At 44.1% G+C, this 22500-nt stretch overlaps 1 protein-coding gene across 1 annotated transcript in view; it reads right to left on the bottom strand.

Moving 5' to 3' along the window:
• LOC143294556 (uncharacterized) overlaps positions 1-22500 on the bottom strand; it is a 172978-nt gene that overhangs the window by 23340 nt on the left and 127138 nt on the right. The window contains exons 17-23 of the mRNA XM_076605930.1: positions 21061-21207; positions 19738-19825; positions 11112-11217; positions 10352-10407; positions 7892-8018; positions 7060-7166; positions 5734-5836 (exon numbers count right to left, since the gene is read on the bottom strand). Coding sequence (XP_076462045.1) covers positions 5734-5836; positions 7060-7166; positions 7892-8018; positions 10352-10407; positions 11112-11217; positions 19738-19825; positions 21061-21207 — 734 coding nt within the window. The remainder of the gene's footprint in view (positions 1-5733; positions 5837-7059; positions 7167-7891; positions 8019-10351; positions 10408-11111; positions 11218-19737; positions 19826-21060; positions 21208-22500) is intronic.

Here is a 22500-nt window from a genome sequence, read left to right as displayed (position 1 = left end):
GTCCAGATTAAATCTCGATCAATTTTTATTATTTTATTTAGTGTCCGATAGCAGAAAAAAAATCCATTTTTGTACAATACTTCAGAATGAATGTGTAATCATGTGGTATGGAATCATTAACAAGATGTCTTATGTCACTGCAACAAAACTGTAAACCCAAAATTGAAATTTTAAAAAAAGAAGTCCAGAAAAAAGACGTCGAGTGATAGTCTAGAGGTAACGCGTCCGCCTAGAAAGCGACAGAATCTGACCGCGCTGGTTCGAATCACGGCTCAGCCGCCGATATTTTCTCCCCCTCCACTAGACCTTGAGTGGTGGTCTGGACGCTAGTCATTCGGATGAGACGATAAACCGAGGTCCCGTGTGCAGCATGCACTTAGCGCACGAAAAAGAACTCACGGCAAGAAAAGGGTTGTTCCTGGCAAAATTCTGTAGAAAAACCCACTTCCATAGGAAAAACAAATAAAACTGCACGCAGGAAAAAAAAAAACAAAAAAAAAAAAATGGGTGGCGCTGTAGTATAGCGACGTGCTCTCCCTGGGGACAGCAGCCCGTATTTCACACAGAGAAATCTGTTGTGATAAAAAGATGAAAAGAAAAAAAAAAAACAAATACAAAGACAGTGGCTGATATCGGATCTAGACTTGTAAACTCTTATCTTACCTGAGAGAGGTGTGACACTGAACCCGCAGCGTACTTGTCAGTAGAAGTTAAGGGGTTAAACCTATCAAATCAACCTTAGGAGCTACACATCAAGACAAAGCAAACAAAACAACAACAACAACAAAAAACCAGTAATGAGACAATCGCAAGACCAGACCTAACTCTCGACAGGGAAATAACGGTTTACTTGCTTCGTCAGAGAAATCCCCGACCTTCAGCCACACTTAGCCAACCAAACACACCTTGAGAATGTTACGCAACCAACCAAAATTGACTCTTAAACTGGTGAATGTTTCCTCAACTCGGTGAAAATCTGTTCAGATATTGGGTAAACGTTACCGCTCCTTGCCAAGCACCACGGCCATTCGCGGTAGTTGTGGTTCCCCTCTTCGTCTTCTGTGGGGTTTCTCAACGGAAGTAGGGGGTTGTCTTCCACGTCATATCCGTCCATCTGCGCGCGCAAACATGCTCCTCTCGAGCTCACACTATAGCCGTTCAGTGCTTTAGAATCAAGTGTCGGAATGAAACGTACATTGTGGAGTGGGTTTTTTGTGTTTTTTTGTTTGTTTGTGTTTTTGCTGCCCCGTCATCTGCACCGTTTCAGTGACATTGCTCCCACGCCGCTCATTCCGAGTCCCCCAAACACAGCCACACTCGGGTTCGTCTGTCACACTCCCAACGTCGGCAGTCCGCAGGGAACCATCGATGTAAGGTCGCCAGGAGGCCACACACCAGAGGAGACTCTGCACTGCTGCTGGGTCACTTCGGTGGTGTTCAGTGGTGCCTGTTCTGATTTAACGTACTTAGGACACCACCTACTAAGCCCCCTACTGACGACGTCACGGAGCCTGACTGAGTGAGCGTCCCTCCCAGATACACTGTGGAGTGTTTAGTTGATTGTGTGGTATGTGTGTAGTACTCGTGAGAGAGAGAGAGAGAGAGAGAGAGAGAGAGAGAGAGAGAGAGAGAGATTATTTATTTATAGTCTGTTCATCTAAGATGATATTAGACTGAGAGAGAGAGAGAGAGAGAGAGAGAGAGACGTTTATTTTCCCATTGATTCATGATTTCGAGAAGGGTTTGAGAACAACGATTACACACACACACACACACACACACACACACACACACACAGAGGCGTCCCATAATCTGCCGTGTCAGTGATTTCGTAACACAATGAACGCTAAAACACGTGCGTTCCCTTCAAATCTCAGCGAGCTTACATAACCGGAAGGGGGAAAAACAACACCACCAAGACAGAAGAATGTTGTTTTCATTCTAGTTTCGTTCTTCCTCAAATGAGCCCGAATTTGTCTCAAATAAGGACCTCAACTCTGGTGGTGTTATGAGAAGGTGGCAACTCTCCAGTAAATTTCTTTCTCCCAATTGTTTGGAACAGGAGCAGCGTTGCCTACGTCACATCCGATCCCCTGCGCATGTTTTTTGTCGGAAGTGCTCTTCGCCCACGAAGAGGAATGTTGGGCAAAATATGGGCTTGAAAAAAAAAAATCGACAGCGTGTGTGTGTGTGCTCGCGCGTTGCGTTTCTCTATGTGTATACAAATGCGAAAAGGAAGACTGAAGGGATAAAGTGATGATGATGCGTGCCTTCATGTTTCTTTTATCATTTAATTCTTTTCATTCTACGCTGCATGAGACTAATTCGTGTGTGTGCGTAGTTCACGCACACACACACACACACACACACACACACAGAGATATATATATATTTTTTAATGTGTGTGTATATATGCATGTTTGTGTGTGTGTGTGTGTGTGTGTGTCTTTGTGTACGTGCGTTTACGTGCGTTCGTGAACTTTGGCTCATGAAACTTGCCCACGATCATTGCTATTCAAAGGATTAATCAATCAAATTATCACTGTAATTTGTTAACAAAATGCACCCATAAAGTTGTGTTGTATTATTTACCTGCATTTTTTGTTTCTAAAAGAAAATCATAATATCTAGATATCCAAATTTCTGTTCGTCTTTGAAACTTTCGAAACTCATAAGAATTCCTCTCGGTGATTATAAGCAATCAACTATTTTCCCCCCAAAATACACAGAGAACATGTTTTATGCCTCTACTTACATAATCATTCGTGTACACATACACACAACCGGTTTTTGTTGTTGCTGTTGTTGTTGTTCAAAGTGAGGAACCAAAGGGAGGAACAAAATTATTATTTTGTCTGGAACTTCTTGTGACGTGTGTGTGTGTTGTCTTTAAAGAGGGTTTGCTTTTGGCATTTCTCATGAAAGTCTGGTCTGTATCATTATAATCATGTCAGGCCAGTCCCCCCCGCTCCCACCACACCCACCCCACAAAAAACTGTCCTTGTCATCTTTTTTTTGCTTTATATTATCATATATTCAATGTGCATGCTTCGTTTTCTGTTCGTGTGTGTTGGTTTGTGAGTGATGCTGTGTTTGATATCCTGTTGTGGTAACCAGTGTGAGTGAGTGAGTGAGTGAGTGAGTGTGTGTGTGTGTGTGTGTGTGTGTGTGTGTGTGTGTGTGTGTGTGTGTCTCTCTCTCTCTCTCTCTCTATATATATATATATATATGTGTGTGTGTGTGTGTGTGTGTGTGCGCGCGCGCGTCCGCGTGTGCACGCGTCTGAGAGGAACATGTCACACACACACAAACACCTTTAATACGAACGCTCACATCATAAGTTTCCACTATTTTTTTTTTTTTTTTTTTTAAGAGTGTATTCTGAACACTTGTCTCGCCACAATCACTCTCGTTTTTCAGAAAACAAAGCAACAACAAAACAACAGAATATAAGGAACCTTCATGTCTTTCCCTCTTAACATTTGAGCGCCACCACCACCACCCTCCCCTCCCCCCCCCGTCCCCCCCAACCCCTCACCACCCACTCCAACTCCTCAACCAACAACCCCCATCCGACTGGGGTTTATCATGTGAGACAGTTTTATCGCCCGGGGAGCGATTTCATGGGGCAGGTTGCTATTTTCTCCTTTGGGCGGAAGCTGTGTTCAATTTAGAGAAAATAGCTCGGTTCAGAATATTTGGCACGGATAGACAATGACGAAACTGGAAAGCACGGGAGATGATGAATAGATATGGAGAGGCAGGTAGGGGATAGAGAGTAGGGGAGGAAAAGGGGGTTAAGGGGGTGTGGTGGGAGACAGAGAGAGAGGTGGGGGGGGAGAGAGAGAGGGGGGAGGGCGAGAGAGGGAGAGAGAGAAGGAGAGGGAGAGAGAGAGAGGGAGACAGAGAGGGAGACAGAGAGAGAGAGGGGGGGAGAGAAAGAGAGGGAGAGAGAGGGAAAGAGAAAGAGTGAGGGAGAGAGAGAGGGGGAGAGAGAAAGAGAGGGAGAGGGAGAGAGAGAGGGAGACAGAGAGGGAGAGAGAGTGAGAGGGAGGGGGGAGAGAGGGAGGAGAGAGAGAGAGAGGGAGAGAGAGAGAAAGAGAGGGAGAGAGAGGGAAAGAGAGGGAGAGAGAAAGTGAGGGAGAGAGAGAGAGGGGGAGAGAGAAAGAGAGGGAGAGGGAGAGAGAGAGAGGGAGACAGAGAGGGAGAGAGAGTGAGAGGGAGGGGGGAGAGAGGGAGGAGAGAGAGAGAGAGGGAGAGAGAGAGAAAGAGAGGGAGAGAGAGGGAAAGAGAGGGAGAGAGAAAGAGTGAGGGAGAGAGAGAGAGAGGGAGTGGATAGATGAGAGGGGTGAGGGGGGTAGGGACAGGGGAGGGGTGGGAAGGGAGCGGGGGGGGGGGGGGGTCGGGCGGGGGGGGTAAAGAAGAGACAGCGGCAGACAGAAAAAAAAAAATCTAGATTTTACAAACAAGTACCCAGCCAACCCGAAACAAATGCATCCACTAAAGGCTGAGAACAATCAGAAAAAACCCCCACTGATAATGACGATGATGATCATGTAGAAATAGTAGATGTCAAGTCAAGTCAAGATTTTATTTCATGATGGTAAATTGAATAAGCAAGAACTGCTTTTTTTTCTCTCTTTTTTTTTTTTTTTTTTTTTACATAAAGCCAGCAATGGAAAAACAAGAAAAGAAAACAAGAGAGAGAGAGAGAGAGAGAGAGAGAGAGAGAGAAGAGAAGCAGATAAAAAGCAACAACAAACAAAATGAATACATATACAAGAACACTGTGATAATGAAATACACAACTGCATGTCTATTTCACACACACACACACACACACACACACACACACACACACACACACACACAAACTTGAACACAAATGCTCGGACAAAAATACATCACGCCCATCCCATACACGTGCACATATTCCCTCATATACTACACAATCCTTGCCAACACAAGCATATACAAAACATTTCCCAATTAATAAAAGATGAATTAGTCTAACCGATCGAGAATTGTTTTACTTTTAATTAATCCTTTTCAATAAGGTAATTTTTTTCTGATTTTTCTTGAACACGTTTTTATTCAGGATACTTTTTAGAGTGAGTGGAAGATTATTTTATAAATTTCCACCAGAATATAGAAAGCTGCGTTTGAAAAGGTTGTTTCTTGGTCTGGGTATGCAGAGCATGTGGTTGTGTCTGTGTTCATTAGTTTTAAAAGTGTCTGCAATCTCTTTTTGGAGCATTTCCACACATAACATTATGCATGTAAACAGCTTTGTTGAAGTACAGCCTCTTGTGGAAAGAAAATATATTAAGTTGTTTATAGTCCACTGGGGTTAGGGAGCTCGATTTTAACAATACTATTTTCAGTGCTCTTTTATACATCCGGTGAATGTATTTCTTGTTTGAGAGGCTAGAGCTGTCAAAGTCGACGCATAAAAGATTACTGGCAGAATATGTATGTGCGTGTATGTGTGTGTGTGTGTGTGTGTGTGTGTGTGTGTGTGCGCGCGCGCGCGTGTGTGCGTGCATGCGTGCGTGCGTGCGTGCATGTGTGTGTTTGCATATGTGTTTGTGTGTGTGTTTACATGCGTGCGTACGTGTGTGTGTGTGTGTGTGTGTGTGTGTGTGTGTGTGTGCATATGTGTTTGTGTACATGTGTGTGCGTGCGAGTGCGCGTGTTTGAGTGTGGGTTTGTGTGTCTGTGTGTCAGACTGACCTGGCTCCCAGGGTGGCTCAGGCAGACGATGCAGACGAGGTTGAGGCCCACCAGAGACAGCAGGAAGTTGGCGTGGATCATGGAACTGTCCCCGGCAATGTGCCTGGCACGTGTCATCCAGTCATGATTAGAAGAAGTGGAAGAAAAAACAAAACAAAAACAAAAAAAACCCAAAAAACAGAAGAAGCAGAAGGAGGAGGAGGAGGAAGAGGCAGAGCAGGGGTGGGTGGAGGAGGAGGCGGAGGAGGAGGAAGGACAGGAGGATGGTGAGGAAAAGAAGAATCAGGAGGAAGAGGAGGTGGAGGAGGGGGAGGAGTGGGTGGGAGGAGGAGTGGGGAGGAGGAGAAGGATTAGGAGGAAGAGGGAGAGGAGGGGTGGGTGGAGGAGGAGAAGGAGGGACAGGAGGAGGGTGAGGAAAAGAAAAATCAAGAGTAGGAGGAAGAGGAGGTGGAGGAGGAGGAAGAAGGAGGAAGAGGAGGAGGAGTGAGTGGGAGGAGGAGAAGGATTAGGAGGAATATGGAGAGGAGGGGTGGGTGGAGGAGGAGGAGGAGGGACAGGAGGAGGGTGAGGAAAAGAAAAATCAAGAGTAGGAGGAAGAGGAGGTGGAGGAGGAGGAGTGAGTGGGAGGAGGAGTGGGAGGAGAAGAAGGATTAGGAGGAAGAGGAGCGAGAGAGAAGGAGGAGGAGGGGGAGGGGGAGTGGGTGGGAGGAGGAGTGGGAGGAGGAGAAGGATTAGGAGGAAGAGGGGCGAGAGAGGAGGAGGAGGAGGGGGAGTGGGTGGGAGGAGGAGTGGGAGGAGAAGAAGGATTAGGAGGAAGAGGAGCGAGAGAGAAGGAGGAGGAGGGGGAGGGGGAGTGGGTGGGAGGAGGAGAAGGATTAGGAGGAAGAGGGGCGAGAGAGGAGGAGGAGGAGGAGGCTGGGGAGTGTCTGGGAGGAGGAGTGGGAGGAGGAGAAGGATTAGGAGGAAGAGGGGCGAGAGTGAAGAAGGAGGAGGAGGAGGGGGAGGAGAGGGAAAAGTAGGGGGGGTATGGAGAGGAAAAAAAAGGAGGAGGAGGGGGAAGAGGCGTGGGAGGAGGAGGAGGAAAAGGAAAAAGAAGAAGATGATGAAGAAGGAGGAGGAGGAGGAGGAAGAAGACGACGAAGGAGGATTCCCGACACAACTCGAACCACGAACCACGTATTATGTTTATATTTTCAGCCAATAGAAACAAACTTTCCCTCCCCTCCCCTCCCTCCCCCTGCCCTTACCCAAACAAAAACTCATTAATCTCAATTCTGATTGGGTCCCTGTCACACAAACATGAACCAATCACAGTAGGTAACGCACCTCCAGCAGACGAAGTAGACCAGCATGGCGGCGACCAACCCGCACAAAGATACCACACAGCCAACCAGCAACGCCGTGTCTCGCTGCACTGGCAAAATGGCCGGTGCCTGTGCACAATAAAACAACCAGTAAGACACCTTTATTTTAATACAAAAATTAAATAATAAAAAAAAGAGGTAAAAAATTCCTGCCCAGTGTTAAAGACGACTATAAACGTTGGGGTGGTAATCTCATAGAAATAAAGTAAGTCGAAGTGAAGGATTTTCAACATGTTTCGTATTCAACATAAGCAGTAAAACAACCAATAATACATCTTTTTAAATAATTAAAACAAGAAATAAAATTTCCTGTCCGTAGTTTAAAGAGGTCTATTAACGCTTTTTTTTTTTTGGGGGGGGGGGGTGAAAACCCACATAAATAACATTAGAGGAAGTGAAGGCCAATCGCTTTCTTTCGTTATCTAATAATTATTGGGTAGTTAGTTGATATTCAGTGTTCCGTTGCTTGATATTGATATTCGTTCATCGTAAACCATAAAGACGGCGGTGACTATGGGGATGAGAACGCACGGCCCAAACCAAACGACACACACAAACGCCGCCGCACTTTGAGGCAGGCAATTGCAGATGATAGGTATCGTCTCCTCATATCTTACTTCATGTAAATCAGTCAGAAAATAAAATAAAATAAAATAACAGAGGGAATTATCTTTTTACCTTTACAGATTAAAGGTTAAATCCCAAAGGAGGAGTTTGGAGCACTGTATAAAAGTAGTAGTTGTGGTAGTAGCAGTAGTAGTAGTAGTAATAGTAATAGTAGTAGACCCACTCACGGTCAGGTTGGTGGCGATGACGACCACCGTGTAGTGGCCAGGCACAGGGCAGAGGCAGCGCGTGACGTTGGCCGTCCTGTGCGTGACGTCACACACCCCCGTCTTCCACTCTCCGACCAGCTGACGGCTGTGGTGGTCAGAGCGGAAAGTGATGGGCCGTCAAAAGTTGAAATATTACATTCATATGGTAATTTGAATAAGCAACCCTCTAAAAAAAACAAAAAAAACCCAAAAAAACGTAGAATGACAACCTGACCAGCTGACGGCTGGAAGAGGGGAAGGGGGAGTGGGGTGGGGGGGGGGGGGGTCAGAGCGGAAAGTCATGTAACATCACAACAAGCAAAACTGTTATTTTGACATAGTAATTTGAATAAACAACAGCGCCCCCCACCCTTCCTCTCCCGAAAACGTAGTACGGCTGCCTGAACAGCTGACGGCTGGGGGGTCAGAGCGGAAAGTCATGAAACGTCACAAAAAGTCAAAAATAAAATGTTATTTTTTGACATGTTAATTTGAATAAGCAACCACCACCCCCAAACCCCTCAAAAAACAAAACAAAACAAAAAAACAACAACAAGACAAAACAAAAAAAAACAAAAAACAAAAAAAAAACCACCCCAAAAAACGTAGTATGGCTGCCTGACCAGTGATTCAGAGCGGAAAGTCATAAAACGTCACGAACGAGTCAAAATGGTATTCTGAAGTTGTTAAACACACACACACACACACACACACACACACACACACACACACACACACACACAGCAAAAACAAAAAAAAACTAGTATGGCTGCCTGACCAGTTGATGGCTGGGGGCAGAACGGAATGTCATGATACGTCATGACAAGTCAATTTTTGACATGGTAATTTGAATAAGCAATCTTCCAAAAACGTAGTATGGCTGACTACAAGGCGGAGCAAACACACAAACAAACAAACAAACAAAACCGGTTATATACCTACACCTAAAATCCCACTTGTGTATATGAGTGAACGCAAGAGTTGCAGCCCATGAACAAAGAAGAAGTTGCAGTTTCAAAGAGGTGTCAGAGATGCCTGGCCTTCACATTTCAAAAACCGAACGTGCTGATCAGGCTATTAAGAGCCTACCCTAGAAGAAGAAGCAACTGTTTTGGGGGGGCATTTTTTCATCAAGTGATCCAGGCAAAAAAACCGAGTAATTTAGATTTGAAAAAAAAATAAATGTGGGTTATGGAAACAAGAACATACCCAGCATGCACATCCCCGAAAACGGAGTATGACTGCCTACATGGCTGGGTAAAAACGGTCATACACATAAAAGCCCACTCTTGTACATAGGAGTGAACGCCCGTATGAGTTGCAGCCCACGAACGAAAAAGAAGAAAAGAAGAAGAAAAAACAGGAACATAACCTATATGCATACACACACATACACACACAAACGTTGCGTTTCGTTTCAAAGGCTGACATACAAACGCACATGCTCCAGCGCGAATTTATCTCTCACACACACACACACACACACACACACACACACACACACACACACTTTACACACAGTCATATTTCCTCGTACAAGGTAAGTACACCGACAAAGCAAGCAAAAAGGGGAAAGAAGAGAGGAGTGTTTAAGGAGAGCGTGGTGGGCTATAGATGCCTGAGTCTGGGACTAAGGGGGTCACTGGATAGGAAGAGGGGCGGGGGGGGGGGGGGGGGGCGAAGGGGGCACGGGGGGGTCTCGACTGTATCATTGTCATTTTCATTATCCTCATCCTTGTCATTGTCATCGTTTCATCTTCATTATCAATGCTGCCTTCATCATTTTCGTCATAATCATTATGATCAAAATCACAATCGTCATCAATCTCGTTTTACGTCACATAAATAATAATAATTAAAAAAAACCACACCAACTAACACTCAGCTTTTATAACAGACTGATATAAGCTTTCATTTGGGCCAACAGCAAAAGCGTGTATGCGTATGATCAATGGTTTCTTCACTGTAACGGGAAGTCAATTTACAGCTTAGTCTATTACTCTCGAACTAGGAGGCAAAATTGCACTGTATCTAAGTTCTGCAGTGCTGCTGCCTAGCTGGTCTTTAGAAACCATCCCCAAGGCCGACTGTCCTAAAATCCTCGTGAACGAGTGAGTGTTGTAACCTTGGGCAAGACATTCTCCACTATAATCAAATTCTAGCCTAGATTAATTGGGACAGCAGTTGCCTCCTCTGCTGTTCCGATGGTCGAAGCAGGACACGACTGATTATCATACACACGCCACACACTGAAGCGTATGTATCAAATAATGAGCACGGAATGAACAACCACGAAGCCTCCAATTGCCCCAATAAATCAATCAATCAATCAACCCATACAGCCACCCATTATTCGATCACTCAGTCAGAAAACACCCACCCCAACCCCCCACACACACAACCGACAAAAAAAAAAAAAAAATCGATAATTTGACGCACCTGTCCCGTCTGTCCCATGCAACGCATTTGGTTATGTTCTCCACAAACACTGGAAACTGCAATGCAGAAAAAAAATCATAATTATTGCATTGAAGCTGACCTTCTTTAACATTATCACACATGCACTTCTGGCTGCTTTACAAGCCACTTCTTAAAGTGCACCTCTGTTTTAACACTGGAGGCCCAGACATTAAAATTTGTGACTCAACCTCTCTCTCTCTCTCTCACACACACACACACAACACACACACACACACACACACAACACACACAACACACACACAATACACACATGCACACACACAAACTCAGCTAGCTACATTCATGGATACCACACATGCGCCGACACTTAAAATTCACCACCACCGCAACCTCTCTCTCTCTCTCTCTCTCTCTCTCCCACACACAAACACACATACCCACACAATATACTCATAATATATTTTTCCTCTAATACATAAGATGAACACTTTCTGACACTATTATTCACACGCAGTCCCTTCCCTTTATCCACTACTTCTCACGTTTCCATCTAATAACATTTATAGTGAACAGACATTAAACTGAAGATAAAAACACCCACACACATACACCCACACTCCCCCCACCCACCCCACACACACACACACCCACCCGCCTCCCATAATCCTTCCTCTCCCTATCTCTCTCTCCCACACTCAACACACAAAAAAAAAAAAAAAAAATTGCATTGTGCACTGCCGCATGATGTTTAACCTGCGAAGGATGGACAAACTCAAGCTCCACTTTGCCGTCCTTGAGCTCGTAGGAGTCGTCCAAGAGATCCTTGTTCTCCCCAACCGGCAGCACTGACACCAAGGGGGGTCAGGAAGTCCTTCATGTTGTACCTTGTTTTTGTTTGTAGTGGGCAAAGGGGGAAAAAAATACATATCTCTAATAACGGATACAAAAACACAACATAAAATTATTATCAATCGACTAAAATAATTATATATTAACAGATGCTAAAACACAAAATATAAAATTAAATCCACCGAATAAAACATAGAATAAAGGTGTGTGTGTGTGTGTGTGTGTGTGTGTGTGTGTGTGAAAGAGAGAGGCAGACAGACGGACAGACATACAGACGGTCGAACAGACGGAGACAGAACAGAAAGACAAGAGAGAGACAGGCAAACTGGGAGACAGAAAGACAGAGAGAGACAGGGCAGACAGAGAGTGTGAGTGAGTGTGACGGACAGACAAAGCAAGAGACAGACAGATACTGACGGGGAGATGATTAATTGTTCAAAATTAGAAGTAAATCCTCATGCTTTTTGGAATGTGCATACCTTCACACACACACACACACACACACACACACACAGAAGAGAATTCGTTCAGGGGTAAGTCTATGTTCCGCCGGGTCTATGTTCCCTTCTGTGTTCCCCCAGGTCTATGGTCTATGCTCCCCAAAAATGTTATTCGTAGGTCTATGTTCCCTCAGGTCTATGGAGAGAGAGAGAGAGAGAGAGAGAGAGAGAGAGAGAGAGAGAGAGAGAGACAGACAGACAGACAGACAGACAGACAGACGGACAGACAGACAGACAGACGGACAGACAGAGAAAGAGAAGATTAGGTGCACAATATCGGAAATAGATTTCCTCACTTTTTTTTTTTTTCGGAAGGCGCATTCTATATGAAGATGTTTCTAGATGGAGGGAGATGAACGAGAATAGGAGGACTTTGGAGAGACGGAGAGGATGGGGTGGGGGGGGGGGGGGGGGGGGGGGGGAGTGAAGGAGGGAGGTGGGGAACCACATGGAAGATGGTCATCATTCATCCATCAATATAAATCATTTTTTGATCAACTAAGTGTGTTATTCAAACCAAGAGTCTTTTTTTTCTGTTCCCCAGCTAACGTTACGTTCAAAAGAAGCGGCGATGGGTTATCTGCTGCTGTCAGGCATCTGCCTAATAGATGTGATGTAGCGTATATGGATTTGTCCGAACGCAGTGACCTCTTCTTGAGAAACTGAAACTGAAACTCAGCTGAAAGCAACCAGCTGGCCAAGAATTGTGCGCATGTCATTGTGCCCTTTTTCCCGCCATGTGTACCGGCTGTAAGTGTTCTCATGTGAGACCAGCCATCTCCATCTCCAGTCAGCAACAGCTAGCTTTTTTTTTGTTTTTTTTTTTTTAATATGTGGCGTGCACACAAATGAGACGGGTGGCGGGTCCAATGGTCGGAATTCTTCAATGATGCTCAGTGGCAGCGTGCGTCCCAACTTCTTCTTCTTCTGCGTTCGTGGGCTGCAACTCCCACGTTCACTTGCATGTACACGAGTGGGCTTTTACGTGCATGACCGTTTTTACCCCGCCATGTAAGCAGCCATACTCCGCTTTCGGGGGTGTGCATGCTGGGTATGTTCTTGTTTCCATAACCCACCGAACGCTGACATGGATTACAGGATCTTTAACGTGCGCATTTGATCTTCTGCATGCATTTACACACGAAGGGGGTTCAGGCACTAGCAGGTCGGCACATATGCTGACCTGGGAGATCGTAAAAATCTCCACCCTTTACCCACCAGGCGCCGTCACCGTGATTCGAACCCGGGACCCTCAGATTGAAAGTCCAACGCTTTAACCACTCGGCTATTGCGCCCGTCGTGCGTCCCAACAATATTCGTTAAATTCCGTATAGAGAGCTCCGTACTGTATCTAGCTGACAGCAGCAACCAGTTGTGTCTGAAGTGTGTTGCTGTGTCAGGTTGATGGCAAATGGCTGGGCTTAGTGTGAACGCAGTCTTGCACGTTTTTTTTTTTTTCTTTCAGCATCCCCCACCCCCCTCACCTCCCAACAATACCCACTATCCACACTACCCTCCCTATTCCTCCATCTCTCTTTTCCCCTACCCACTTTCCCTCAACTTTGTCAGTAAAAAGATAGAAAGGCCCCAGTTAAAATACCTTTGGTAATATATTTTTTTTTTCTAAAAAAATTAATAATGATGAAAAAAGATCACATTTTCGCTTCAGAGGGATTTCTTCAGAACACGCAGGGAATGAAACCTCGTTTTTATGGTGCTTTTTGGGGTGGTTTTTGTTGTTGTTGTTGTTGTTGTTGTCACTTCACGAATCTCTTTATCTTTTAATAACGTTTTTCATTTCTCTTTTCTTTTTCTTTTTTTTTTTTTTGGGGGGGGGGGGGTATCACTTTACTTTATATTAATATTTTGCCGTCTTTTATTCACAATTTTTTTTTTATCTTTTATTTTCCAGTTAAAACCTCCCCTAAATGTTTTAGTCTGGAAGAACATCATCATGATCATCACCACCACCACCCACCACCACCACCACAAAAACAACCACCACCATCATTATCATTATTATTATTATCGTCGTCGTCGGCTGTTATGAAGGAAAGAGTTTGAGTTTAAACGAACTACGTGCTTATACCTCTTAATCATTAAGCTGTCCAACGCTAAGCTAAGGCGCTGGTTTTGTGAAGGTTTCTTTGTTCAACGTTAACATGCTGACTGCTGAAGTAAAACTTGTAGGTACAGGCCAAGACGACAGTCACAGTGTCTTTATTTTGGACTTTTCCGTCTTGTGGGGTTGCAGTAACGTTTGTTCTACAAAAATCAACAAGACCGCTTCATTAAAAAAAAAAAAAGAAAAAAAAAAAAAAAAAAAAGTACACATGAAGCAGTTCGAAATTCAAAATCAGAATTCATGCCACGCTTCTTTGAAATGTCCAAGGTTCACCAGTCAAGGGTTAAGCGGACACACACACACACACACACACACACACACACACACACACACACTCACACACATTATACTACACACACTCTCACACACACATACCACACACACTCTCACAACACACACAACACGTACACGCTCTGTCTCTCTCTCTTATATATGTATGTATGTATATATGTATGTATATATATATATATATGTGTGTGTGTGTGTGTGTGTGTGTGTGTGTGTGTTCTCTGTGTGTGTTCTGTGTGTGTGCGTGTGTGTGTGTGTGTGTGTGTGTGTGTGAGACACTGACACTGACACTGACACAAGTTTAATTGTGAAGGCCACCGGCCCATACACAAAGGGGTGGGGGATACAATGGGGCAATTCGATCGCTCTTCACACACAAACACACACACACACACACACACACACACACACACACACACAAAGGTGTACTGTACGTGAGTAGCCGATAGCTGGATGAAAAATACATAGCATGTTCGTCCTCATCATGTTTATAGTTATACTAATTCATTCATTGTGTAAATTCGTCTCTAAATTTTAAGGCGTAATAAGTGTACATAGCAAGATTTCTCTGGGACGTAACACATGGGGTTTGTAGAATAGGAAACAGTGTATTGTCGTTGATATTTATGAACTCTAGAATATATTTCTGACGGATATGACCGTATTTAGGACACACAAAAATGAAATGGTATTCATCTTCCAGGGTGCTAGGACAAAACGGGCAGAAACGGTTTACATCCGCGTTCTCGAATCTTCTATTTATACCAAGCTCGTTTAGACCAAGTCGCAATCTTATCAAGGTATCTCTGAAACGTTTGATAGTGATATTGTCCAAGTAAAGTTCTGAATGAAAATCTGTTTTAAATGATCGATAAATAGAAAATCTGTCACTACTACAAAGTTTAGAAAACCAGTCCATTTTAAATTTGTCTATCAGTTTTTGTTTAAGAGACTTTAAGAAGGCGAATTCATTTTCAGTACCCTGGTTCATCCATACATCAGGGAAACCACACATCTCTAAGCATGCTTTAATTTTACCAAGCCAATTTTCTGACGTCTTGTCATTTCTGTCTAGAGAATTCTTCAGCATCGATTCAGCCTGTTTCGGAAATCGTGAAAGTGGCATCCTGGTCAGTTTCAACCAGTAGCGAACACATGATACAGTCGAGTCAATAAAGAGAGGGTATCGACCGGTCTCTCCGTATACCATATAATTTGGTGTCTTGTTTGATACACTGAGTAATCTTTTGCATGCAAATAAATGCGCCGATTCAATGACGTCTACTTTAACTAAACCCCATATCTCCGCTGCGTACAGTAACATTGGTTTTACTTGTGCATCGAAAAGCTGAAAGAATACCTTTGTATTTAGATTGCCAAGTGCCCACATTGTTTTTAGAATGTCAAGTATTTTATTTTTTGCCTTACTTGCAAATTCCTCACAAGCACAAGTTTCTGACAGCTTAGTAGTGAGTGTGAACCCTAAGTATTTGTACTTGTTTACTATTTCAATTGTGTTTCCTCCATATGTCCATTTTTCTATGTTAGAAGCATACCCCCCTTTCCTAAAAATCATTATTTTGGTTTTATCCAAATTCACCGTAAGTCCCAGTTCCCTTGAAGACTTTTCTAAATTATTAATTTGGTTTTGCAGCCCACCCGGAGTTGACGACAACAGAACGATATCATCTGCAAATAACAACGAATAAATTTCATCAGAACCGGGTATTAACTGGATACCATGTCTTCCCCACTGTCTCACAAAATCTGCAACTTCAGATATCAGAAGTGAAAAGATTATTGGGCTGAGGAGACAACCTTGTTTAACCCCTTGGGGACAATTGAAAAAATCGGTCATATTTCCACCCCACCTCACACAGGCTCTAACAGAACTGTACATGGCCTTTAACATGTTAATTAGCTTAGAGGATGCTCTTGCATTTTCTAGTGTCATCCACAATTTATTTCGGTCAACAGTGTCAAAAGCTTTGCGGTAGTCTACGAAGGCAGCATATACCTTTCCTCCTCTTTTACTGTTTAATTTGTTTTTTATTATTGTGGTCAAGGTAAAAATATGGTCAATTGTCGAATAGTTTTTACGGAAACCTGCCTGTTCTTTACTGATTTTGCTTTCATTTTCAGCCCAGTGGCACAATCTTTTGTTCAAAATGGCCGTGAATACCTTCCCTACAACACTAAGTAAAGCTATGCCTCTGTAGTTATCTGGATTGGTTTCGTCTCCTTTTTTGAAAAGTGGAATTATAATTGATTTGCACCAACCCAAAGGGAAATAACCGGTATCGTACAGTTTGTTAAATAATTTTGTCAGAAAAGGGGAAACAGAGTCTTCAGCATATTTCAAAAATTCTCCACAGATTTCATCTAACCCAGCTGCTTTGCCCAGCTTAATGTTTTTAATTGCATCTCGTACTTCTTTTTCTGTGATGTCACTATCGAGTTCTGGGACAACCCTTTCTTCTGTCCTGTTCTGTTCAGTTACGTCATGAGGAAGAGCGTCTGCTTCCTTTGCTCCGAAAACTTTTCCAAAATGCTTTTTCCATGCATCTAGTTCTATGTCGGGTTGGGCCTTTTTCGTGCTTCGCGCTTTTCGAATCGTATCCCAAAACTTACTGCTGTTTTTCTTATTATTTAGGAGACTGTCCTGGATTGACTTTTTATGAATTTGACGTTTTTCCTTTGTCAACGTCTTGTAATGTGACCTAAGATTTTTATATGTACGTTTGTCCAGATTGTGACCAGACTTATTGTACATTTGTAGGGCTCTACGTGCTTCGCGTTTCTTCTGACGGCACTCTTTGTCAAACCACACATTTCCGACATGAGCTGGCGTACCGAATCGAACACTTTTTCTCATGCACTCCCCTGCCTGCAGAACAGCCTTTGTAAATGTATCAAGGGCTGTCTCCATAGACATTTCTATTTGGTCATAAGCAGTTTGGAACATGTTTTGTGATTGATCACTGTTTATGTTTTCGATATATTCTCCCTTCTTTTCGTTAGTCCATTTTAATCTAGTTATTTTTGTGTTTGGTCTTGAATTGTCCTTCTGGTTCCCTAATGTAGTAAGTGGTTTGCAAGGCAGTGTGAGACAGATAGGCATGTGACTGGATTCAACTCGGCTGTCAACTTTAAAGAGGGGATTGCATGAATAGAAAAAATCAGATGACATAACAGCATAATCAATAACACTGTTCCCTTGGTCTGCAACAAAGGTGAACTTTCCAAATGCATCACCTACTGCATACCCGTTTAGAGGGATGCAGTTTAAAACTGTACAAAAATCAATTAGAATCTTGCCAAACTGGTTTGTAACTTTGTCTTGAGACTGTCTGGTGTTCTGAATTGCGAAATCTATAGGTTCATCGTCACCATCCCCATCAAGGTTCCAATTACCGATTCGAGCATTTAGATCGCCCATGACCAACAAATGCATGTCTTCTCCCCTCTGAAGAATATCAATGAGGAATTCCTCAAGCTTATTTAAAGAACAGTTTAAGTCCGGTTTCGTGTCGTAATAGGGACTTTTGTAAGGAGGCACATATACAAAAGTACATAAAATGTCTTTGTCACATCCAAATAAAGATTTCGAAAACTTTAAACAAATCATATTGTCATTTTTGCAGGTTATTTGAGACATGAAAGGCGTTAACGATTTTCTAACTAGTACAACCACGCCTCCTGAAGGTCTGCCTCGCCTGGAAATTTTGACAGCAGGTGCATGGAAACAGCAATAATCATCGAAATGGATGGTAGAATCAAAATGTGACGTAAATGTCTCCACCGCACAGAAAACATCAAACGACTTCACATACTTTATAAAGTCAGATTCACTAAGTCTGGCAACTAAATTTTCAACATTGAATGAAGCGAACGTAATTTTACTTCCAGAAATAGATAAGTTTGTGTATGGGCGTTGGCCAGTGTCCTATCCTTTGTCTTTAGTGCTGTCACGAGGTACGTGTTGAAACTGGTCAAGAAGACTAGTTTGGCGTGACCTACTACGTGTCCTGGGTCTTTTGTGGTCATCCATGTCTGCTGTGGTGTCGGTGGGCGGGTTAGGGAACGCCTCCTCTGCCAAGGGGGTTCCCTGTGTTGTGCTTTCCTGTGTGGTGACCGTTCTGAAAGAGTCTGTAGGCACGGTGGATGTCTGCACAGGGGCTGCTTCCATGGTGTCTGCAGGTGTGGTGACTGCTTGTCTGGAGAATGCCCGTGTGGAAGTTGCAGGCATGGTTGTAGTTTGTGTAGTGGTTTCCTGACTTGCATCTGTCTGATTGATGCCCACTTGTGTAACGACTGTCTGGTTGAGGTCCGTCTCCATAGAGGCCGCCTGGTGGAGGCCCGTCTGCGTGGATGTTGTCTGGTCGAGGTCCGTCTCCATAGTGGCCGCCTGGTGGAGGCCCGTCTGCGTAATGTCTGTTTGGTTGAGGCCCGTCTGCATACTGGCTGCCTCTAAGGTCGTCTCTTGTACCATCGGGGACTGTGTAAAAATCACAGGCACAGTGGAAGCTGTAGTCATTTTGACTGCCTTGGCGGAGGCTGCCTCCATGGAGGCTGAGAAAGAGGAGGTTGTCTGCTCTGTTGCCATCTGCTTGGAAGACGTCTGCATACCAGACACGTCCGTAAAGTCCGCAAGCGTGGGGTTTATCAGTTGAGCATCTGCAGAAGATGTCTGTGTAGAGACCCTCTGCGTATCAGCTGTCTGTGCATGTTGTTGTGACTGTGCTGGTTGTGGTTCACTCTCTGGGTTGCCATCCGATGACATGTAGTGCACCGGACTCCAGTAGTTGACGTCCTCCATGCTGCGGCAGTGTGTTGATGGGATCGTTTCATGGTGTGACGTGTAGTGTAGAGGTGAAGTGAACGGTAGTGACCCAGTGACTGTGTGCACTGCATTTAACAAGGGCGGCCACTGGCTGCAGTCACTTATGGCTGGTACAGAGTGATGCAGTGGACTGGGCTGCCAACCTTGATGCCAGAGGAAACGATCATCTGGCTGGCATGGAACTCCCAAGCTCTGCTGACAGTTATATTGTCCCGCACCACTTCTGCGGTCTGTCCTCGTTTGTTCTGAGCTTGGTGCATCTGTCTGGGGTCCTACGTCACATTGCGATGATCTTCCAATGTTTGATTTGGAAATCTGTATCTGTGGGTTCAGTCCCGACTCTGCCATGTCCAGTCCCTGTAGAAGTCGGTCTCTGTATGTGTCGCCTACAGAGTTGTGGAAGTCAGCATTCTCCTGACGGCTGGCTGGGGTGCCGTTATTGTGGTTCTCTGTTGAGTTGCGGTGATAACCAAACCTTGTGTTGTTCTCTCCAAACCGGCTGTCTTCAACATGGAGTTTTCCATTCACGTAATACGCTATCTTTCCTTCGTCACGCAGCTGCTGCAGCCGTTCCCGCTGGAGCGGTGTCAGGTCAGTGGAGACTCTGATGTCAGACTGTCGGAGGTTGCCTCTGTGTGTGAGAGAGAGAGAGAGAGAGAGAGAGAGAGAGAGAAAGGGAGAGAGAGAGTGCATGTGTGTGTGAGAGAGAGAGAGAAAGTGAGCGAGTGTGTTTGTGTATGTATGTGCGTGTGCGTGCGCGTGCGCGGGCGCGCGGCCGTGTGTCTATGTGTTCTCTTACCAGTCATTGGTGACCCGGAGGATGGCCATGACCTCAGGGGTATAGGTCACCTGCAGCACTGTCAGTTGTCTGTCCGCCTTTGGAATGTCTGGAACCACATGGCCGCCATGTCAGGTGTTGTTTTGTTTGCTTGTTTGTTGTTTTTTCAAGAGGAGAACTATTTCGTCATCATTACAATGCTGATCATAATAATGAATGACGAAAGTAATGATAATAATAAAAAATAATAATAATAATAGTAATAATAATAATAATAATAACAACAACAACAATAATAATAACTTTCATCACCATCATCATAATCACACTGGTAGTAGTAGTTTTAGTAGTAGTAGTAGCTGTAGTAGTAGTAGTAGTAGCAGTAGAAATGATGATGCTAATGATTTAAAAAACAACAACCTGATGATGATGATGATGATGATGAAGATGATGATGATGATGAAGATCACTGGAACAACAACAATAATGATAATGATGATTATGATAATAGCAATAATACTAGTAATAATAATAACAATGATGATGACAACCTGATAGAACAATGAATTTTGTCAAACTTTACAATGCATTAGTTAAAGGAAACTGACTTTCTGTTTCCCCAATGTTACTTTATTTTGTTATTTATTGTTGACATTTTTATGCTCGCTCTGCCTGTAATATCCTTTGTCTTGTGATGCAAATTCATACCTCAGGTATATTACATTGCCTATTTAGATGATGAATAAGTGCAGTATAGACACTCATATGAAGAAATTTCCTACCTGTGCATACCAGTAAAGTGCCCCAAGTTTTGTCTCCTTTTTTTCCATTTTGTTTTTTCATTTATTTGTGATCACGTTTGTTTGTTTGTGTTTTTTGTTGTTGTATTTTTGTTTTTTGTTTGTAACGAAGTGCATATTTAGAACAGTGACAAAAAATGTATGTAAAATATGCACCACGTATGCCCTGTGTTCTTCTTCTGTATACGGCTTTGTCTTGTTACACTTTCTTTTCCTGCTGTGCATTAAGTTAATGCAATGTATTGTATTCGTACTGTTTAGTTATATTAAGATTTGTGGAATGTAAAACAAAAAAAAAGAATGAATAAAAATATTTTGTGGAAAAAAATATATTGACGACACTGTTCTACAGTGCACTGCTTTGGCACACGTGAGAGTACAATACATATCACAAGTCACAACACACAGGCACACACACACACAGAACCTATCCCCCCCGGCCCCCCACCCTCCCCCGCACCCCACCGCACCCCCCACCCACCCATCCACCCCCCCCCCCCCCCCACACACACAAGAGAAAAGATAAAACTCTCCACCAACATACCCTTCTTCTTAGCACCCACGTTGACCAGCAGAGACATCAAGCGTCGCCCCGTGTAGGACATCTGCACCGGGACACCCTCCTCCTCCTCCTCTTCCTCCTTGCCCGAGGAATTGAGGGCCAGAACTGTCAGGTTGCGAACAGCGAAACCTGATGGCATGGAAAACACACGTCAGGTAATAACAAATAAACCACAGAGAGGAGGAAGAGGAGTAGAAGAAGAAGAAGAAGAAGAAGATTAAGAGGGAGAAGGAGAAGAAGAAGAAGGGGGAGAAGGAGGAGGAGGAGAAGAAGAACAAAAAGGAGGAGGAGGAGGAAAAAGAAGGAAAAGAAGAGGAGGGGGGGGGGGGGGGAAGCGAAGAAGAAGAACAAAAAGAAGAGGAAGAAGGAGGAGGAAGAGGATGGGGGGTGGGGGAGGAAGGGGTAGGAGAAAGGGAAGGAGAAAGACGTGCTGAGGGCCAGAACCGTCACGCTGCGAACAGCGAAACCTGATGGCGGGGAAACACACGTAAGGTAACAACAGGTAAACCACAGAGAGGTAGGAAGCTGAGGAGGGGAGAAGTAGAAGAAGAGGAAGTGGAGGAGGAGGAGGAGGAGGAAAAAGATGGAGAAGAAAAGGTGAGGAGAAAGAGAAGAGCAAGAGGAGAAGGAGGAGGAAGAGGAAAACAACATGAGGTAACAACAAATAAAAGGTAGGAAGACGAGGAGGGAAAAAGGAGGAGACGAGGACAAAGATGGAGAAGAAGAAGGTGAGGGGGAGGAGGAGGAGGAGAAGAAGAACAACAACAAGGAGGAGAAGGAGGGGGGAAAAGAGGGAGAAGAAAAAGAAGAGGGTGAGGTGGAGGAGAAGAAGAAGATGAAGAATGAGGAGGAAGACGAGATGAAGGTGAGGGGGTGGAGGAGAAGGATGAGAAGAACAAAAAAAAGGAGGAGGAAGAGGATGGGGGGTGGGGGATGAAGGGGTAGGAGAAAGGGAAGGAGAAAGACGTACTGAGGGCCAGAACCGTCACGCTGCGAACAGCGAAACCTGATGGCATGGAAAACACACGTAAGGTAACAACAGGTAAACCACAGAGAGGTAGAAAGACGAGGAGAGAAAGAGGAAGAGAAGAAGAAGAAGAAGAGGGAGATGAGGTGAAAGATGGGGAAGAAGAAGGTGAACAACAAACAAATGAACAAATGTTTTATTGAGGGTAACTGGATAAGCTGGAAGCTTCTTTACACCATGCCCTCCCTCACACACAAACACACACACCCACTCACATGCACAAAAGATGAAAAAAAAAAAAAAAAAGAAAGAAAAAAAGTGAAGAAAAAAGAAAATCGGTACGGACACTCGGTGTAGACGGTAACAACAACAACAACTACAACAACAAGAGTTAATCACGAAACATAAAAAAAAAAGCATGGAATATAACTCACACACACACACACACACACAAA

The sequence above is a fragment of the Babylonia areolata genome, chromosome 20 (assembly GCF_041734735.1).
Source record: "Babylonia areolata isolate BAREFJ2019XMU chromosome 20, ASM4173473v1, whole genome shotgun sequence".
In the NCBI taxonomy this organism is placed as follows: domain Eukaryota; kingdom Metazoa; phylum Mollusca; class Gastropoda; order Neogastropoda; family Buccinidae; genus Babylonia; species Babylonia areolata.
This window is presented reverse-complemented; position numbering and strand designations above follow the sequence as displayed.